Source organism: Jatropha curcas, chromosome 6 (genome assembly GCF_041381405.1).
Source record: "Jatropha curcas cultivar XTBG-Jc1 chromosome 6, XTBG_Jcur_1.0, whole genome shotgun sequence".
NCBI lineage: Eukaryota > Viridiplantae > Streptophyta > Magnoliopsida > Malpighiales > Euphorbiaceae > Jatropha > Jatropha curcas.
This window is the reverse complement of record NC_143156.1, coordinates 1,215,492-1,233,737: the sequence shown is the minus strand read 5'-3', so window position 1 is coordinate 1,233,737 and position 18,246 is coordinate 1,215,492. Positions and strand designations below refer to the sequence as shown.

General features: G+C 36.9%; 2 protein-coding genes across 7 annotated transcripts; both read left to right on the top strand.

Moving 5' to 3' along the window:
- Nucleotides 1-2,823: 2,823 nt before the first annotated feature.
- LOC119370319 (phenylacetaldehyde reductase) lies at nucleotides 2,824-13,416 on the top strand. Of its 5 annotated transcripts, none has more exons than XM_089722802.1 (7): nucleotides 2,824-3,133; nucleotides 10,801-10,833; nucleotides 11,311-11,573; nucleotides 11,724-11,915; nucleotides 12,211-12,373; nucleotides 12,493-12,679; nucleotides 12,943-13,416. In XM_089722802.1, the coding sequence occupies exons 1-7, from the start codon at nucleotides 3,049-3,051 to the stop codon at nucleotides 13,085-13,087; spliced, it is 1,068 nt and encodes a 355-aa protein (XP_089578928.1). In that variant the 5' UTR covers nucleotides 2,824-3,048; the 3' UTR covers nucleotides 13,088-13,416. The 5 variants fall into 5 exon arrangements, with proteins under 5 accessions (XP_089578928.1, XP_089578930.1, XP_089578931.1 ...); XM_089722804.1 differs by having other exon boundaries at nucleotides 2,835-3,133; nucleotides 11,311-11,480; XM_089722805.1 differs by lacking the exons at nucleotides 2,824-3,133; nucleotides 10,801-10,833 and adding an exon at nucleotides 10,857-11,193.
- A 1,004-nt stretch (nucleotides 13,417-14,420) lies between these two features.
- On the top strand, nucleotides 14,421-18,167 carry LOC105628824 (phenylacetaldehyde reductase). 2 transcript variants are annotated; one of them, XM_037638231.2, is made up of 7 exons: nucleotides 14,421-14,762; nucleotides 15,007-15,132; nucleotides 15,635-15,804; nucleotides 16,051-16,242; nucleotides 16,912-17,071; nucleotides 17,230-17,416; nucleotides 17,802-18,167. In XM_037638231.2, the coding sequence occupies exons 2-7, from the start codon at nucleotides 15,015-15,017 to the stop codon at nucleotides 17,944-17,946; spliced, it is 972 nt and encodes a 323-aa protein (XP_037494159.1). In that variant the 5' UTR covers nucleotides 14,421-14,762; nucleotides 15,007-15,014; the 3' UTR covers nucleotides 17,947-18,167. The 2 variants fall into 2 exon arrangements, with proteins under 2 accessions (XP_037494159.1, XP_020532824.2); XM_020677165.3 differs by having other exon boundaries at nucleotides 14,421-14,773.
- Nucleotides 18,168-18,246: the final 79 nt, after the last annotated feature.

Genomic DNA, 18,246 nt, shown 5'->3' with positions numbered 1-18,246 from the left:
ATCAGCTCTGATACCAGTTTTTGGGCATCAGCTCTGATACCACTCGTTGGGCCCTTTCAACGAATTAAGAGAAAATTAACGCAGCGGAATAATCACCATTGTGACACACAGAAATTTACGTGGTTCACCCTCAACTGTTTAGGGCTACGTCCACGGGACAAACTCCGAATCATTCTTCCACTATTAAAAATAGTAGGTACATAAAGAGAGTAATACAAAAATAGTGTCACTCAAAGTGTTTCCCAAAAATACCCCATAATAATTTCCTCACTATTTTTCTCTCCCCTAGTTTTAGGAAACCCTTCCTAAAACTAGATAACTCTCTCTCTACATTTTTTTTTTCTGCTTTTCTGCTGTGTGTTGTGTGTTGAGGCTTGGCAATCTCCTCTATTTATAGGAGAGGATACGAGAGAGATGTGCATTACTCATTCACGGCTCTCTGTTTTGTCAAAATTGCATGCTAACCTTTGAATTGTTTGCTGCCTAACTTTAGAATTGTTTTGCTGCCAACTTTGATTCCTTCCATTTTTAACTTTAGTGTGTGGTTCCCACTTGAGTGGGCACCACCACAACAAATCTCCCCTTGCACACTCAAGTGGAGACGTTAGCCATCATCATCCCTGCAGCTATCCGACAGTACGACTGTCACAAAATATCTGATACCATTCTTGATGAATTCCGAGTTCAATCAAGAATTTCTTCATCCATGGCAACTCCTCGCACACTTCAGTAATCCACGACACGGCTCCCCTTGCAAATGTGATTGGATATCTTGAAAATCCATTTCACTGCAGTCTAATGTTTCTTTCCAGGATTTGAAAGAAACCGACTCACTACTCCAACTGCGTTAGCAATATCTGGCCGTGTACAAACCATGACATACATTAAGCTTCCAACTGCTAAAGCATATGGAACCTTTTCCATTTCTTCCTTCTCTTCATCCGTAGAAGGGCACTGTTTAGAATTTAATTTAAAGTGATTAGTAAGAGGACAACTAACCGCTTTTGCGTTCTCCATTCTAAACCTTTGAAGTACTTTCTCAATGTACTTCTCCTGTGACAACCATAATTTCTTAGCTCTTCGATTCCTTGTAATCTTCATGCCAAGAATCTGCTTTGCTAGTCCCAAGTCTTTAATAGCAAAAGACATACTTAGCTGTTTCTTCAAGCTAGTAATTCTGACCAACAATCAACATATCAACCACATAGAGCAAAACAATGTAGTCATCATCAGAGAATTTCTTTATAGAAACACAGTGATCTGAAGTAGTCTTTCTGTAGCCATGCTCCCCCGTAACTGACTCAAACTTCTTGTACCACTGTCTCAGTGCCTGCTTCAAGCCGTACAGGCTCTTCTTCAGTTTGCAAACACAATCCTCTTATTCTACGAAACCCTCTGACTGCTCCATGTATATTTCTGAGATATCGTCCACCTCAGCAAACACTGGCCCACTCTGCTCTGAGTCGCTGGCCACTGGACTTTTGAGATATCGTCCACCTCTGCAAACACTGGCCCACTCTACTCTGAGTCACTAGCCACTGTGTTATGTCTGTCATCCACCTTTGCAAACACTTGCCCACTCTGCTTTGAGTCACTGGCAACTGTGTTATGTCTCTTGTCCACCTCTGCAAACACAGGCCCACTCTGCTCTTTGTCGCTGGCCATTGGACTTTCTGAGATATTGTCCACCTCAGCAAACACTGGCCCACTCTGCTCTGAGTCGCTGGCCATTGGACTTTCTGAGATATCGTTCACCTCTGTAAACATTGGCCCACTCTACTCTAAGTCGCTGGCCACCACGTTATGTCTATCGTCCACCTCTGTAAACACTTGCCCACTTTGCTCTGAGTCGCTGGTAACTGTGTTATGTCTCTTGTCCATTTTGACTTGCGCAGAAAATCATCACCAACATAAACCGTATACGTGAACAGTAGTATACGTAAATAGTGACCATGAATAGTAACAGTCTACTCGAATAGTAACTGTATGCGTGAATAGTAACTGTACACGTGAATAGTACTATGCGGCAGACTCAACAACAGTAACGCCAATAGTATTGTTCACCATCAACTTTGAGTTACTATCTTACTATTCATCACTAAGTCGATTTTGCAACGTCTTTCCAAGCGGACAGCACCAATGGACTCGTCGTAATTTTCTCTTCGTCGTGGGATATTTATTTTCAAAATATATCCACGGATCCGATACCGCTATCTGACCGGCTGGACCTATCGAAACCTTCGGCTCTGATACCAGTTGTTAAGAAAAAAAAATTACGCAAAATTCCCAATAAGTCAGATTTATGAGGGAGCAAAAGAAAATAACACACAATTTGATAACGGAGTTCGGCCCATATTGCCTACGTCTCCGGACTGCCATAGATCTTTTATAGGAGAAAAATAAATAAAGTGTTTACATACACTCACAACCCTCTGTCCAAGAATACCCGAAAAATTAAACTCAATTTTTCTTCTTGAATAATCTCTCTATTTTTCTCTCTCACAATTGCTCTCTCACAATTACTCTCACTCTCTCTATTCTTCTTGTTGGTAAAGGAGTTGTGAAGATTAAGTTGAAAGGGCAAAAATTGGTATCAGAGGTGATGCCTAACATCTAATGTACGGCACTGTCTATAAAACAAAGAACTTTGCTATAACTACGATTATTAATATCATTGGATCAGACTTTTTCCTACCAGAGAAAAGCAAATAAAGAGATGTATTTGACGGGAAACCTTTTTTTGTTCAATAAAATAAATGTTCTTGTCTGACAGGAAAACCACCGAGTACATACATTTCTCATATATGTATGTATAAAAATGTGCGAGGTAAAAATGTGTGTTCTGTTTCATCTCTTGGGTCTTAAATAGTACTGAAAAATCTAACCAGAGACAGAGGCATAGATTTGATACAACCTCGTTTGCAAGAGGAAACATTTTTCAATCTTTATCAGAAGGAAGATAAAATTGTTGGTAATTATCTGCAAAATCACTTATTTTTCTAGTTTTATTTGCAACGTTTCCAACTTTTATATTACCCGGATAGCGAAATGAGTGGAGAAGGGAAGATAGTATGTGTAACTGGTGGATCAGGTTACATAGCTTCGTGGCTTGTCAAATTCTTGCTTCAAAGTGTTGGGTTTGGGTTCCCTTCCTATGTGGTAAAAGCCCATATTTTGAAGTCCACTAACTAATTATTGTTTTACAATTATGCCCCTCAATCTTTTGTCGGATTGAGCTGATTTTTGGTGAGCTTGTTCCTAACATCCAATTCTTGATTCTGGCAAATCAGTTTAATTTTTGGATGAGTAGAACATTTTAAATGTATTGAGGACAGCAGCTGTTTTTGTTATCACTCTATTGTGTTGCTACACATTTGTTTGTGGTTGTTTGTGGTATAGCTACATTTTTTATGGTTGTAGCTTGCTGTAAGTTGTAAGACAATATTTGTGATAGTGAACTTTATTTCCTTGGACCGGAGGAGAGGTCCCGTGGTTTTTATCCTTCACACCGGAGGAGTTTTCCACGTAAAAAGATTTGTGTTCCTGTGGTGAATGTTATTTTTGATTGTGTATGATTTGGGACAGTTTGTGTTACTTGAATTTGTTGCTCATTGTTACTCCTAATAGATTCATTCAAGTGGGGAAGTTTTTGTTGTGAGGTCAGTTTGTGTTACTTCCCATCACAGTGGTATCAGAGCTGCAGTTATTTTGTTGATTGAGCAGTTTTGCTTGTTTGAATTATGGAGGTAAATATGAGTAAAATGATTTGTTTGGATGGCACAAACTATCACACTTGGAAAGGAAAGATGAAAGATCTTTTGTTTTTAAAGAAACTACATTTGCCTGTATTTGCTACTAGTAAGCCTGATTCTAAGTCTGCTGAAGAATGGGAGTTTGAGCATCAGCAAGTATGTGGTTTTCTTAGGCAATGGGTTGAGGATAATGTATATAATCATATTGTTAATGATACAAATGCCAAAACTTTGTGGGAAAAACTAGAATCTTTGTATGCTTCTAAAACTGGTAACAACAAGTTGTTCTTACTTAAGCAAGCCATACGCCTGCAGTACTGTAACATCCTCTTGAGTTGAGTCGGGTTGAACCAAACCTGGTTGGGGTAGAATGGATGATAAGTGGACTTATTTGCATGGAAAGTTTAGGACTTGTTGGCATCAAAACATATAGCTTGGGTATTCAGTTGTAGCCTTTGTACACTTGAGGTATCAATGAGAAAGTTTACACAGCCAAATCACTTCTTCTAGAGTCTACCCGTTCCTATCATTTTCACTTTCCTATTTTCCTGTTTTTCATTTTCTTCTTACGTTTCCCTTCCATTTCCTTGCACTTTTCATGCAAGTTACGCAGTAAGTCCACTCCAAGTAAGTAGAATTCCTTGACGTTATATGTTATTCACTCTTTAATTGAGTTCTATTGGAGATGAGTTATGAGAATTCTTGTGTATAGGAGAAGAAAGTTCCAAAGCTGCAGAAAAGAGAAGCTAAAACAGAGGTCAAGCTTTTTGACATCAAGGTTTGATATCTCATGTTGTTTACTAGATTCTTTGCATGTAAATTGTGTGGTGTGTTGCTAGTGAGATGATATGGTGCTTGTTGTTGAGTGAGAAGATTGGATATGTTGTGAAAACAGGGGATGGAATGACTTTATGAAACAGAGCTTTGCTGGAAATTTCACCAGCAACTTCATCTTGATTTTGACCCCAGAAAATGATGGAATTAGGAATTGTCATAGAAGAGTTATTTGTTTCTCTATGTGTTAGCTTTACATGGGCTTTTGAATCATTCAATTTGAAGTTGTATATTGAGAGTTATGGCCAAAAGAATACAGACTGCTCAGAATCACGTCGCGCGCTCGCGCATGCTGGAAAGCACGTCGCGCTCGCGACTTCCCAGTGCGCGCTCGCGACTTGAGTCAGGTAGCTCTCTGACTCTCAATTGCACAACTCGCGTTCGCGAGGATCACATGCGCGGTCGCGACTTTGGCCAAAAACTCTCTGACTCTCAGTTTGCGCATGTCGCGCTCGCGAATCACACAAGCGCGCTCGCGACTTCGTCTCGCGCTCGAGACTTGTGCTGCGCGGTCGCGACTTGAGCCAGAAAACTCTCTGACTCTCAGATGGTGCATCTCGCGCTCGCGAGGTTTGAAGACGCGCTTGCGACTTCTCCCTGGGAAGCATCTCGCGCTCGCGACTTCTCTTTGTGCGCTCGCGACTTGTGTTTTCATGCATTTTGGACTTCATTTTCTATACAATTACATTCCTTTGCTCAACATGCATGTATCCAATCATTGTTTAACAGAAATACAACATAAGAACATGGATTAAAACAACATACAAGCATTCATATGATGTGAAATCAAATCAATATGATGAACTATAAAGTTATGCAATCATTTATGTATTATGGTGTTATATTATTGACATGTACTTAATAAGCTCCAGTGAGGTTAGGTAGAAACCATGTAGATAAGGCTATGTCGCGACATAGAATAGCAGATCTGCGCCCCATACAGTTTGGAACTCCGGCTACAGGCCGTTGAGTGGATATGATTATACAGGCCATAGCAGCCAAGCATACAGTTTTCATACAGTTTTCATACAGTTTATCTTATCACCTCGGTTTCGCTATAACCTTATGGAGCCATACAGATATTTTGACTTAATCATACAAGATAATACAGAGAAAGAAAGACCATCATAGTAAACTGAAAATGACATGATTTGTGTGCTTATCTGTGCTATATGTGTTTACATGGTTCTTTGACATATGTATGTGTTTATTTGTTTACTTTATATGGAGATATCCACTGAGCTTTATTAGCTCAGCGAGTTACTTGTTTAACTCGCAGGTTTTGAGACTGGTTCATAGAGGGTCGGATTACAACTGCTAAAGTTCATCTACAGAAGACTCAATCTTCAGGGTAGCTAGTCATTTTACTGTATATCTTTTATCTATCCTTTTTATGGCATGTAAATGGCACACAGTTGGGCCCATTTCAGTTTGTAAACCAGTATCATGTCTTGTAAATATTATATACATTATGAATGTTATCAGCATCAACATGCTAGTATTTTCTATATACAGTGTGAAGTCAGCATGATAGGACATACAGTCATCCAGTTTGTAGCGTCTCGACTCGGTTCATTCGGGTTTTCGGGTGGACCGGGAAGGGGTGTTACAAGTACAAAGAAGGGAGCTCAGTACTTGACCATGTAAATGAATTTCAGGGTATTTTTGATCAGTTATCCAATATGGGTGTCAAGTTTGATGAGGACATTATGGGACTTTGGTTGTTGAATACACTTCCTGACTCTTGGGAAAACTTTAGGGTATCTTTGACAAATTCTGCTCCTAATGGTGTTGTAACTATGCAGTATGTGAAGAGTGGTGTTCTGAATGAAGAAGTAAGAAGGAGAACTCAGGGTGCTTCCACATCACATTCAGATATTTTGGTTACTGAAAACAGGGGGAGAAGCAAAAGTAGAAGTCATGATCACAACAGTAGAAGCAAGAGTAGGAGTAAATCAAAGTCAAGGTATAAGAGCCTTGAATGTCATTATTGTGGTAAATCTGGGCATATCAAACGGTACTGTTACAAGTGGAAAAAGGATAACAAACCCAATAAAGGCAAGCAAGAAAAGAATGGCAATGATGAAAATGGTGATCGTGTCAGTGTTGCTACTTCAGTTGATTTGGCTGTTGTTCATGATGGAAGTATGATTAATGTTGCCAGCAATGAGGTTCTTTGGGTACTTGATAGTGGAGCTGCACACCATGTTGCTTCAAAGAGAGAATTCTTCACATCTTACACTCCTGGTGATTTTGGAACTTTACGGATGGGAAATGGATCTGTATCCAAAGTAGTGGGCATTGGCAATGTAACTGTGGTGACCAACCTTGGTATGAAGTTGATACTTAAGAATGTTAAACATGCGCCAGATGTGAGGTTGAATTTGATATCCTGTGACACTTTATATCAAGATGGATATGGCTCCAATTTGTTTAATCATGGCATTGTTTATAAAGGCTCTTTGGTTGTGGCTAAAGGGTTTAGAGGTTCAGGTTTGTATTGGCTACAGACTACTATCCCTACAGATCTTGTGAATGCAGTTGAAAATGATAGTTCAACAGAATTATGGCACAAGAGATTGAGTCACATCAGTGAAAAGGGTCTGAATATTCTAGCTAAGAAGAATTTGCTTTCTGGTTTGCAAGGTGGAGAGTTAGACACTTGTGAGCATTGTTTGGCCGGAAAACAGAAACGGGTCTCCTTTAAACATCATCCTCCTTCTAGAAAAGAAGAGTTGCTAGAGTTAGTACACTCAGATGTATGTGGTCCTTTGAAGGATAAGTCACTTGGTGGTGCACAGTACTTTGTGACTTTTATTGATGATCACTCAAGAAAGCTTTGGGTTCGTGTGTTAAAGTCAAAGGATCAGGTACTAGGTGCATTTAGAGAATTTCACACTTATGCTGAGAGAGAAACAGGTAAAAAGTTGAAATGTGTTCGTACTGATAATGGAGGTGAATATTGTGGGCCATTTGATTCTTATTGTCGAGAGCATGGTATCAGACATCAGAAGACACCTCCCAAGACTCCACAGTTGAATGGCTTGGCAGAAAGGATGAACAGAACTTTGATGGAGAGAGTTAGATGTATGCTTTCAGATGCAAAACTACCTAATTCCTTTTGGGGTGAGGCATTGTATGCAGTTGCACATGTCATCAATCTTACTCCTACCGTTCCTTTGAATAATGATGTTCCTGATAGTTTTTGGTATGGTAAGAAGCCTTCTTATGATCATCTACGGGTATTTGGGTGCAAATGTTTTGTTCATGTTCCTAAAGATGAAAGGTCTAAGCTAGATGCCAAGACGAGACAGTGTATCTTCATTGGCTACGGTCAAGATGAGTTTGGCTATAGGTGTTATGATCCTATTGAGAAGAAAGTTTATAGAAGCCGTGATGTGGTCTTTATTGAAAATCAGACTATTGAAGATATTGGCAAAGTGGAGAAACCAAAACCTCAGAATAACAGCTTGGTTGATGTGGATCCAGTTCCTTCAGCTTCAACACCTGTTGCAGTTGATGTTAGAAATCAGGTTGATCTTCAGGATAATACTGAAGAGGCAGATGAGGTTGATATTCCTGTAGATGATGCAACTGATGATCAGTATGAGACACTTGAGGGACAACAAGAGGCTCCAGTCAGAAGGTCTACCAGAAATCATATTCCATCTACAAGGTATTCTCCTAATGAGTATGTATTGTTGACAGATGCAGATGAGCCAGAATGCTACCAAGAAGCTGTTGAGAGTGAGGAAAAGACAAAATGGATTATTGCTATGAAAGATGAAATGCAATCTTTATATGACAATGATACTTTTGAACTGGTGAAGCTTCCTAAAGATAGAAAAGCCTTGAAGAATAGGTGGATCTATAAGGTGAAGCATGAAGAGAATTCATCATCCCCACGGTATAAAGCGAGATTAGTTGTCAAGGGCTTTAGTCAGAGAAAGGGGATTGATTTTGAAGAAATTTTCTCACCAGTGGTTAAGATGTCTTCCATTAGAGTTATCTTGGGTTTAGCTGCTACACTTGATTTAGAGATTGAGCAGATGGATGTGAAAACTGCATTTCTTCATGGTGACTTAGAAGAGGAAATTTATATGGAGCAGCCTGAAGGTTTTGTGGTGAAGGGCAAAGAAAATTATGTTTGCAAGTTGAAAAAGAGCTTGTATGGTTTAAAACAAGCACCAAGGCAGTGGTATAAGAAGTTTGAGTCTGTTATGGTTCAGCAAGGCTACAAAAAGACTACTTCTGATCATTGTGTTTTTGTGCAAAGTTTTTCTGACAATGACTTTATCATTTTGCTGTTGTATGTTGATGATATGCTTATTGTAGGTCCTAACTCCTCTAGAATTATGAATTTGAAGAAAGACTTGAGCAAGTCTTTTTCTATGAAGGATTTAGGCCCGGCAAAGCAGATTCTTGGCATAAAGGTCATTCGTGACAGAAGATGCAAGAAATTATGGCTTTCACAAGAGAAGTATATTGAGAAGGTACTACAACGGTTCAATATGGCTAAGGCTAAGGCTGTAAGTACACCTCTCCCTACATCTATTAGATTGAGTGTGAAACAGTCTCCTTCTAATGAGCAAGAGAAAGAATTCATGCAAAAGGTTCCTTATGCATCTGCAGTAGGAAGTTTGATGTATGCTATGGTTTGTACTAGACCAGATATAGCTCATGCAGTTGGTACAGTTAGTAGATTTCTTTCTAATCCAGGTAAGGAGCATTGGAATGCAGTTAAATGGATATTGAGATATCTCCGTGGTACTTCAGGTTTGAAGTTGTGTTTTGGGTCTGAAAAGCTTATGCTTTGTGGTTACACTGATTCTGATATGGCTGGGGATATTGATTCTAGAAAGTCTACTTCTGGGTACTTGATTACATTTGCAGGGGGAGCTGTGGCATGGCAATCCAGGTTGCAGAAATGTATTGCTTTATCTACTACAGAGGCTGAGTTCATTGCAGCTACTGAAGCATGCAAGGAGTTGCTATGGATGAAAAAGTTTGTGAATGAGCTTGGCTTTACTCAGGAAAGGTATGTTTTATTTTGCGATAGCCAGAGTGCTATTCATCTTGGTAAGAATCCAACTTTTCATGGTAGATCTAAACATATTGATGTGAGATATCATTGGATCCGTGATGTTTTGGATTCTAAGTCAGTTGAGCTTGAGAAGATTCATACGGATGATAATGGTGCTGATATGTGCACAAAGTCTCTACTAAGAATGAAGTTTGAAATATGCCGTTTGAGTGCCGGTTTGGGCACCTCTTCCACATAGTCGGGAAGGGGGAGAATTGTTGGGTTTGGGTTCCCTTCCTATGTGGTAAAAGCCCATATTTTGAAGTCCACTAACTAATTATTGTTTTACAATTATGCCCCTCAACTAACAGCCATATTCCTAATACCTTTGGCTGCTATTTTGATAAACACACATTCAGAAACGTGTGAGAAAAAAAAAAAAAAAAAAAAAAAAAAAAAAAAAAAAAACAGAGGAGAGGAGAGGGTTTTTCTGCACAGCCCCATCCAGCACCAGCCATCGTGTTCTAGAGATTCCTGGAGTTCCAACCGTTGGATCTTTGTGATTTTTGGATATGTTGTTCTCTGCTCTCTGTTCTTGATTCTCACCGTAGGGATTTTGATTTGGAGGTTCAGAGATTGAGTTCTGGGTCTAAATCCGAAGCTGTCCTGTTCTGCTTCCAGCTCTGCATAGCTTCATCTTATTCAGCGTTTCGGCAGTCATCTTTTGTCGGATTGAGCTGATTTTTGGTGAGCTTGTTCCTAACATCCAATTCTTGATTCTGGCAAATCAGTTTAATTTTTGGATGAGTAGAACATTTTAAATGTATTGAGGACAGCAGCTGTTTTTGTTATCACTCTATTGTGTTGCTACACATTTGTTTGTGGTTGTTTGTGGTATAGCTACATTTTTTATGGTTGTAGCTTGCTGTAAGTTGTAAGACAATATTTGTGATAGTGAACTTTATTTCCTTGGACCGGAGGAGAGGTCCCGTGGTTTTTATCCTTCACACCGGAGGAGTTTTCCACGTAAAAAGATTTGTGTTCCTGTGGTGAATGTTATTTTTGATTGTGTATGATTTAGGACAGTTTGTGTTACTTGAATTTGTTGCTCATTGTTACTCCTAATAGATTCATTCAAGTGGGGAAATTTTTGTTGTGAGGTCAGTTTGTGTTACTTCCCATCACAAAGTGGTTACACTGTCAAAACTACAGTTCGTGACCCGAGTAAGTCCTTCCTCTTGAATTCTGGGCTTGATTGGACAGTAATTATTCCTGTGCTTATGCTTCCAAATTCTATTTTTGAACTTTTTGATTTTGAGTTTGATCTTTCCTAAATAAATATATATAAATAAATAAACAAACAAGGAAGAAGAAGAGGGGTTGACCCCATTTTGTTAATGACTTGTAACAAACTTTCAAGGGAATTCAATTGCTGCTTAATTCTGTAGCAATCTTGAAGTGGGTATTGTTTTTTACTGAGAATTTTATATGCTGCAATTTGCTTGTCAAGCACAGGAAATTAATAGCAAAAAAGGAGAGGGAGATTGATTTTATGCAAGAAAATTAGTAAAATTTTGATGATCTGTAATCTTTGAGTTAGTTTATTGTATTTCGTTACTGTTTTGCTTTCAGTAGCATATCTATTGTTTTCAGTGAATTCTTATTTCAGCTGCTTTTTGATCTGTATTATATATTTCCCAGATGATGCCAAGAAAACTGCACACTTACTTGCACTCGATGGAGCCAAGGAAAGACTTCATTTGTTCAAAGCTGATTTATTGGAAGAAGGGTCTTTTGACGCTGCTGTTGAGGGCTGTGAAGGTGTTTTCCACTCAGCTTCCCCAGTAACTTTTATGACCAATGACCCACAGGTCCATCCTACGCGAACTTTTCACTGCCTTCCACTGGTGGATCTTTATATGTCGCAATTGGTCATGGGCTTACAATTTTATTTTCAATTGACAGTAATTTTTCACAGAATTTGCTCTTAGCATTGTAGAACATATTTATTGATGTTTTGTTTTTATTATTGCCTTATTTGTTTCTGTTGAAATTACTACTGCGTGATAGGCTTAGTGCCACATAAATGTTCACACTGCTATTTCTATGTACAGACAGAACTGGTTGATCCTGCAGTGAAGGGAACACTTAATGTTCTTAGATCTTGTGCAAAAGTGCCTTCCATCAAGAGAGTGATTCTAACATCCTCTTTCGCATCTCTTCCATATAGCGGAAAACCTCTCACCTCAGATGTGATAATTGATGATACTTGGTTTTCAGACCCAGCTGTTTGCGAGGATCGGAAGGTTTGTCTCCCTTTCATGCTAATATGATGGTACTCATTATCCATTTAACAATGATTCATATATTTAATGTTATGTGCTTATCATAAAAATATAAATTTCTTTCAGTTTCTTAATAATTGGATGATATGAGATGTTTATGCTAATTTTTGGGACCAAAGTTTAGTTGTTGTCATTATCTTTGTCGTATGAGATGTTTTATGCTTGGCTCTCTCCGTTTTTCATGAACAGTGTTCTTGAATTTAATCTCTATATTTTGTTATGAGTTATACATTTTCACTTTTCTTTTATTTTCCAGCTCTGGTATCAACTAGGAAAAACTTTAGCCGAGCAGGCTGCTTGGAAATTTGCAGTAGAGAACAATATGGACTTGGTTACTATACATCCAGTATTTGTCCTTGGTCCTCTTTTACAGCCAAGTCTTAATCTATCTGTGGAGATGATTCTAAACCTTGTAAATGGTATGGTTCTACACCTATCTAGTACATAAATTCCAAGAATTTTGATGTTTCCGCAACTTTAAAAAGAAAAAAAATCTGGACTTTTGCATGATGAAATGGCTTGAAGGTATTTGTTGCAGGAGCTGAAGAGTATCCTGATGCATATTATAGATCTGTTGATGTAAGAGATGTTGCTTGTGCACATATAAGAGCTTTAGAGATTTCTTCAGCTACTGGAAGATATATATTAATTGAAAGAGATTCTCATTTCTCTGAGGTTCTGAAGATTGTTCGACAACATTACCCTACACTGCGCCTTCCTGAAAAGTAAGTTGTTTTTTAAAATTCTGTTCAATAAAATTTTGAATTTTGTTTTTTTCATGTTCGGTATAAATAGAAATGTTCATTTCATACTCATGAATTCAATTTTGAGGCGTTCAATACAACTAAACCAAATTTTATAGTTTTATATATAAGAAAAGGGCAGTCCTGTGCACAAAATTAAGTTCCTTAATTACCAATTTCAAATTCTTTAGCTTAATTACTCTTGTTAAGTCAGAAAATTAAGTTCCTATCTGTGTTGATGGCAGGAGTGGCCCTGGATTTACTCATTTAACAAAGTATGGTGTATCTATGGAGAAAGCAAAAACTTTGGGTATTAACTTCATTCCTTTGGAGGTGAGTCTCAAGGACACTATTGAAAGCTTGAAAGAGAAGGGTTTCCTTAGAATTTGATTTTACCTTCCAAGGGTTCGCGATTCCACAGGGGTGAGCTAACTCTAAAAACTCGCCCTCGATTCGGATTGCGATTCCACAGGGGTGAGCTAACTCTAAAAACTCGCCCTCGATTCGGATTGCAGGCTGCAACTCGCCTGCATGAAGCCGGAATCGCTAGTAATTTCCGATGGGAATCGAGGCAAATATTGCATTAACATTTAAGCTTCATTGCTAGTCTTCAAGGTTGTGTTTTTTATGAAATAAAAAAAAAGTATATTATCATTAAAATTATGTAAATCCTCTTAATATATATTATTTAAGAGTAAATTCATTACAATGGTTTACTATGTTGTTTCTAATTGTTTTTATTTTATTAATTTATTAGTATTTAAGAATAAATTTGAACATATTCATAATTCTTCTTTACTAATGAATAGCTTTGGTCAAATTTTGTGAGGGCAACAACAATATATGATTGAAAATAAAACTGAAAAGGTAGTTTAAAAATGTTGGATATGAAATACTCTTGAAGCATCGCAGAAAGAATGAAGTATAAATATATTTATTTTTTAGAATTATATCTAATAAACATTTTAAAAATAGGAATAGCTATTTAAAAAAATTAATATTAGCCGATTTTAAAGTAGGTATTATGTATATTAAAATTTTTTTTTCTTTTTATACATATAAAGCTGAGTTTAGAGTTGCTATTTAAGAAAATTATTATTAACAAATGAAGTACGAACGTTTTTCCATTTTTTGTTTTTTATTTTTCATTTTTTAAGAAAGCTGTTTTTAAAAAAAAAAAAAAAATCACAGTTTAAGGATGGAATGACTATGAATATATATTGATCCGATCCGAATATTATCCAAATCCAGTTTGATTAAATTTTTTTCTTTTTTTTTTAATAACCTACGTTTTAGTTATTATATATATATTAATTTAACAAAATCCGATTTGATTTGACTTAAAATTAAACTTCGATTCATTTTAACATGGAGTGAATATTATATTACACTATTATTAATCTTTAATGATGAATCCGATACGAAAATTATAAAATTTAATCCGAATCCAATCTCATTGATCAACTTAATCAATAAAAATTATATCTTGTAGTCTCTGGTGTTATTTTAGCTGTTGGGCTCCCAATAAAAACAAACACTAACCAAAAAAAAAAAACCTTAATCCAAAATGCAACACGTTGCTTGTACTTTTACCTTTCCTTCAAAAAGAATTAGTACTTTTACCAGCTGTAAAATCATTAAACTTACCAAACATTTTTAACTGTGCTGAGCTTGCACGCGCCAATCTCGTCGCCGCAATTCAATTCTATGACCTGTCTCGACAAATCAGCATTAACATTCGCGATCAAAATATTCACAAACCGGTAAACTCTGTCGGAGACCTGCTTCCAGTTTCTGTTCCAACTTCCAAGGAAGAGACGATCCCAGGAATAAAACCCATAGCTCGTTTTTCCTATGTTCGCGGTAAACCCATCAAACCAGGCGCCAATTTGAGGCCTTCTAGCCCATCAAAAAAGCTTAACCCATCCCGTTGGAGGAGGACTCCACACAATTCAAAGCCATTGGCGATGCAGGCTACTCTCGCCATCCCTAACAGTACAATTTGCTTTACTAATTTCCTTAGCAAAAGAGAAAATCAGGTGGGAATCAGACGACACGCTGAAAAGTTAAGTAAATGTATGTGTACAGAATAATCTAACCGTTGTTTGTGTTTATGTACTTTTTGGATTCTCTGATAAGAGACTAAGATTGGGATAACCTTATTTGGAAGAGGAAACATTTTTTATGTTTTATCAGAAGAAAAAGGGTTATACTTAAAGGTTGAAGCTAAGATCGTTGTAACAAATTCGCAAAATCACTTCTTTTTTTCCAGTTTTAATTGAAAAGTTTCTACCTTTTAATTTATCCAGATAGGGAAATGAGTGGAGAAGGGAAGGTAGTGTGTGTAACAGGTGGTTCAGGTTATATAGCTTCATGGCTAGTCAAATTCTTGCTTCAAAGTGGTTACATTGTCAAAGCCACTGTTCGTGACCTAAGTAAGTCCCTCCTCCTTAATTCTAGGCTTGATTGGTACAGTAATTATTTCTGTTTCTGTGCTTATGCTTCCAAATTATATTTTTTTTTAACTTTTAAATTTTGGGTTTGACCTTATATTGTTAATGACTTGTAGCAACCTTTCAAGGGTTGCTTCTTAATTCTGTAGCAATCTTGATGTGAGTATTTTTTGTTACTGATAATTTCATATGCTGCAATTTGCATGTCAAAGGATGAACTCAATCAGGTCTCACTTGGATTAGGTAGCCAAGTGACTTAATTTCGTGAATCTTTGTATAATTAAACACAGTAAATTAATACCAAGCAAAAAAGAGAGGGAGATGGATTATATGCAAGCAAATGAGTGAACTTTTGATGATGTATAATCTTTTCTCTAGTTTATTGTGTGTGCGTGTGTATATATTTTCTGCTTTCACTAGAATTTCTAGTGTTGTCAGTGCATTCTTAATTCAGTTGTTTAGCAATCTGTATTATGTATAACAGTTGACGCCAAGAAAACTGAACACTTACTTGCACTTGATGGAGCCAAGGAAAGACTTCATTTGTTCAAAGCTGATTTATTGGAAGAAGGGTCTTTTGATGCTGCTGTTGATGGGTGTGAAGGTGTTTTCCACTCAGCTTCCCCTGTAACTTCTGCAATCAATGATCCACAGGTGCGACCTCCACGAAATTTTCACTGCCTTACACTGATCAATGTTTTTATGTTGCAATTGGTCAATGGCTTGCCATTTTATTCTCAATGGACATCAATTTCTCACAGATTTTGTTTCAAGTATGCTATAACATATTTGTTATTTTTATTTTTAATTGTTGCCTTTATTTATTTCTGTCGACATTACTACTGGTTGATGGGTTTAACATCACATACACGTTCACATTATATTATTTCCATGTCTCAGATAGAACTGGTTGATCCTGCTGTGAAGGGCACACTTAATGTTCTTAGGTCTTGTGCAAAAGTGCCTTCTATCAAGAGAGTGATTGTAACATCCTCATTTGCAGCTCTTCCATATAGTAGAAAACCTCTCAACCCCGATGTGGTTGTTGATGAGACTTGGTTTTCAGACCCAGCTGTTTGTGAGGAACGGAAGGTTTGTCTCTCTTTCATGACAATATGACGGTACTCATATTCATTTGTGGCAGAGTTGTGAATATCAGCTGTTACATAGTGTATTGACTCAATCGTAATGGTGAGTGAATGGTATCATGACTTGCTAAGATCAATAATGTCCCTTTTTAAAAAAGAAAGTTCAGTATAGCACAGACAATGTCCTTAAAAGGCTCACTATGTGCTTATACCTGAAATGAATGACTTAAAACAAGATGAAAATGATATATACATATATAGACAATACCATTTTTTATTTTTATGTTCTCCTTATTTTTATCTCTAACAATTTCAATACAAAGGTAATTTGACCTTCATGTTATGTTGTTCAGCACATTATGCTTTTAGCAATGACAATTTTCAATTTAGCCATCCCAGTTGGATGATTGTGATAGATATGGTCACTCTAAATTAAACTACAAAATCATCTCTTGGATTATATTTTATTTATATAACAAGCATATCCCTTATTTAATGTTATGTGCTTATCATAACAGTATTAGTTTCTTTCAGTTAATAATTGGATGAAATGAGATGTTTTATGTACGATTCTGTCTTTTTGCATTAACAGTGTTCTTGAATTTAATTTAATATCTTAACTATTTTTTTATTATGACTTACATAATTTCACTTTTTTTTTTCCCTTTTCCAGCTTTGGTATCAACTAGGAAAAACCTTAGGCGAGCAGGCTGCTTGGAAATTTGCAAAAGAGAACAATATGGATTTGATTACCATACATCCAGTGTTTGTCCTTGGTCCTCTTTTACAGCCAAGTCTTAATCAATCTGTGGAGACAATTCTGAACCTCATAGGTATGCTTCTACAACTTTTAGAAGAACTTAAATATTTGCTCAACTTCGAAAAGAAAAAATCTGAACTTTTGTATGATGAAATGGCCGCATAATTAACAAATAGCTTGAGAGTTTTAACCTCAATTCAACCACAAATAGCTTGAAGATATTTGCTGCAGGAGCTGAAGAGTATCCTGATGCATATTATAAATCTGTTGATGTAAGAGATGTTGCTTATGCACATATCAGAGCTTTAGAGATTTCTTCAGCTACTGGAAGATATATTTTAATGGAAAGAGAGGTTCATTTCTCTGAGGTTCTGAAGATTATGCAACAACATTGCCCCACACTGTGCCTTCCGCAAAAGTAAGTTGTTTTTCTTAAGCTGTTGAATAATCGAGTGCAGGTGTTTGTGAATGACTAATTGTTGGAATTCTCTGACACTTATGTTGTATAAATGGATTCCTCACAACCTTGTGGAATATGTTTTGAATTTCATGTTTGGTATAAATAAAATGTTCAATTCATGCTCAAGAATTCGATTTTTTGAGATTCAATATAACTAAAATTCTACAGTTTTATAAATATATCTCAAGTTCATCTTAACCCAATACCACTCAAGGTTACATGGATGATCTACAAGTTCAGTTTAAACTTCACATGAACCCTTTATCACTAAATGCAAATATATATCTGTCTTAATTACTCTCGTTGAGTCGGACAATTAATACTCCATGTGTGTTCATGGCAGGAGCGGTACTGGATTGAATTTCTTAACGAAGTACGGTATATCCTCGGAGAAAGCGAAAACTTTGGGTATTAACTTCATTCCTTTGGAGGTGAGTCTGAAGGACACTATTGAAAGCCTGAAAGAGAAGGGTTTCCTCAGAATTTGATTTTGACTTCTGATGGGAAGTAAGGGAAATATTGCATCAACGTTTCAGCTTCATTGTTTTAGCTTTTATTGCAACAAGAAATTGCTAGTCTTCAAGGTTTTTGATTGAAATATGTGGACAGAAAACACATTTGTATATATAGTACTAAATTTTGCATGTATCGTACGTACTTTAATAATGATACCAAAAAATGCGAGTCACAGACTATGCTTTTCTAGTCACTTCACCTCATCCACCACAAGATAGAGCTTGCCTTCATTTGCAAAGTAGTGGATATCTCTGCACTTGTCCCGTATTCTT

Bases quoted from the DNA above. Each gene is read 5' to 3' on its own strand.
- LOC119370319 (XM_089722802.1), top strand. From the start codon at position 3,049: ATGAGTGGAGAAGGGAAGATAGTATGTGTAACTGGTGGATCAGGTTAC. The intron at 11,574-11,723 runs GTAATTTTTCAC...TTCTATGTACAG, and splicing joins AATTTTATTTTCAATTGACA to ACAGAACTGGTTGATCCTGC. The intron at 12,680-12,942 runs GTAAGTTGTTTT...TGTTGATGGCAG, and splicing joins ACACTGCGCCTTCCTGAAAA to GAGTGGCCCTGGATTTACTC.
- LOC105628824 (XM_020677165.3), top strand. From the start codon at position 14,665: ATGCAGGCTACTCTCGCCATCCCTAACAGTACAATTTGCTTTACTAAT. The intron at 15,805-16,050 runs GTGCGACCTCCA...TCCATGTCTCAG, and splicing joins CTGCAATCAATGATCCACAG to ATAGAACTGGTTGATCCTGC. The intron at 16,243-16,911 runs GTTTGTCTCTCT...TCCCTTTTCCAG, and splicing joins CTGTTTGTGAGGAACGGAAG to CTTTGGTATCAACTAGGAAA.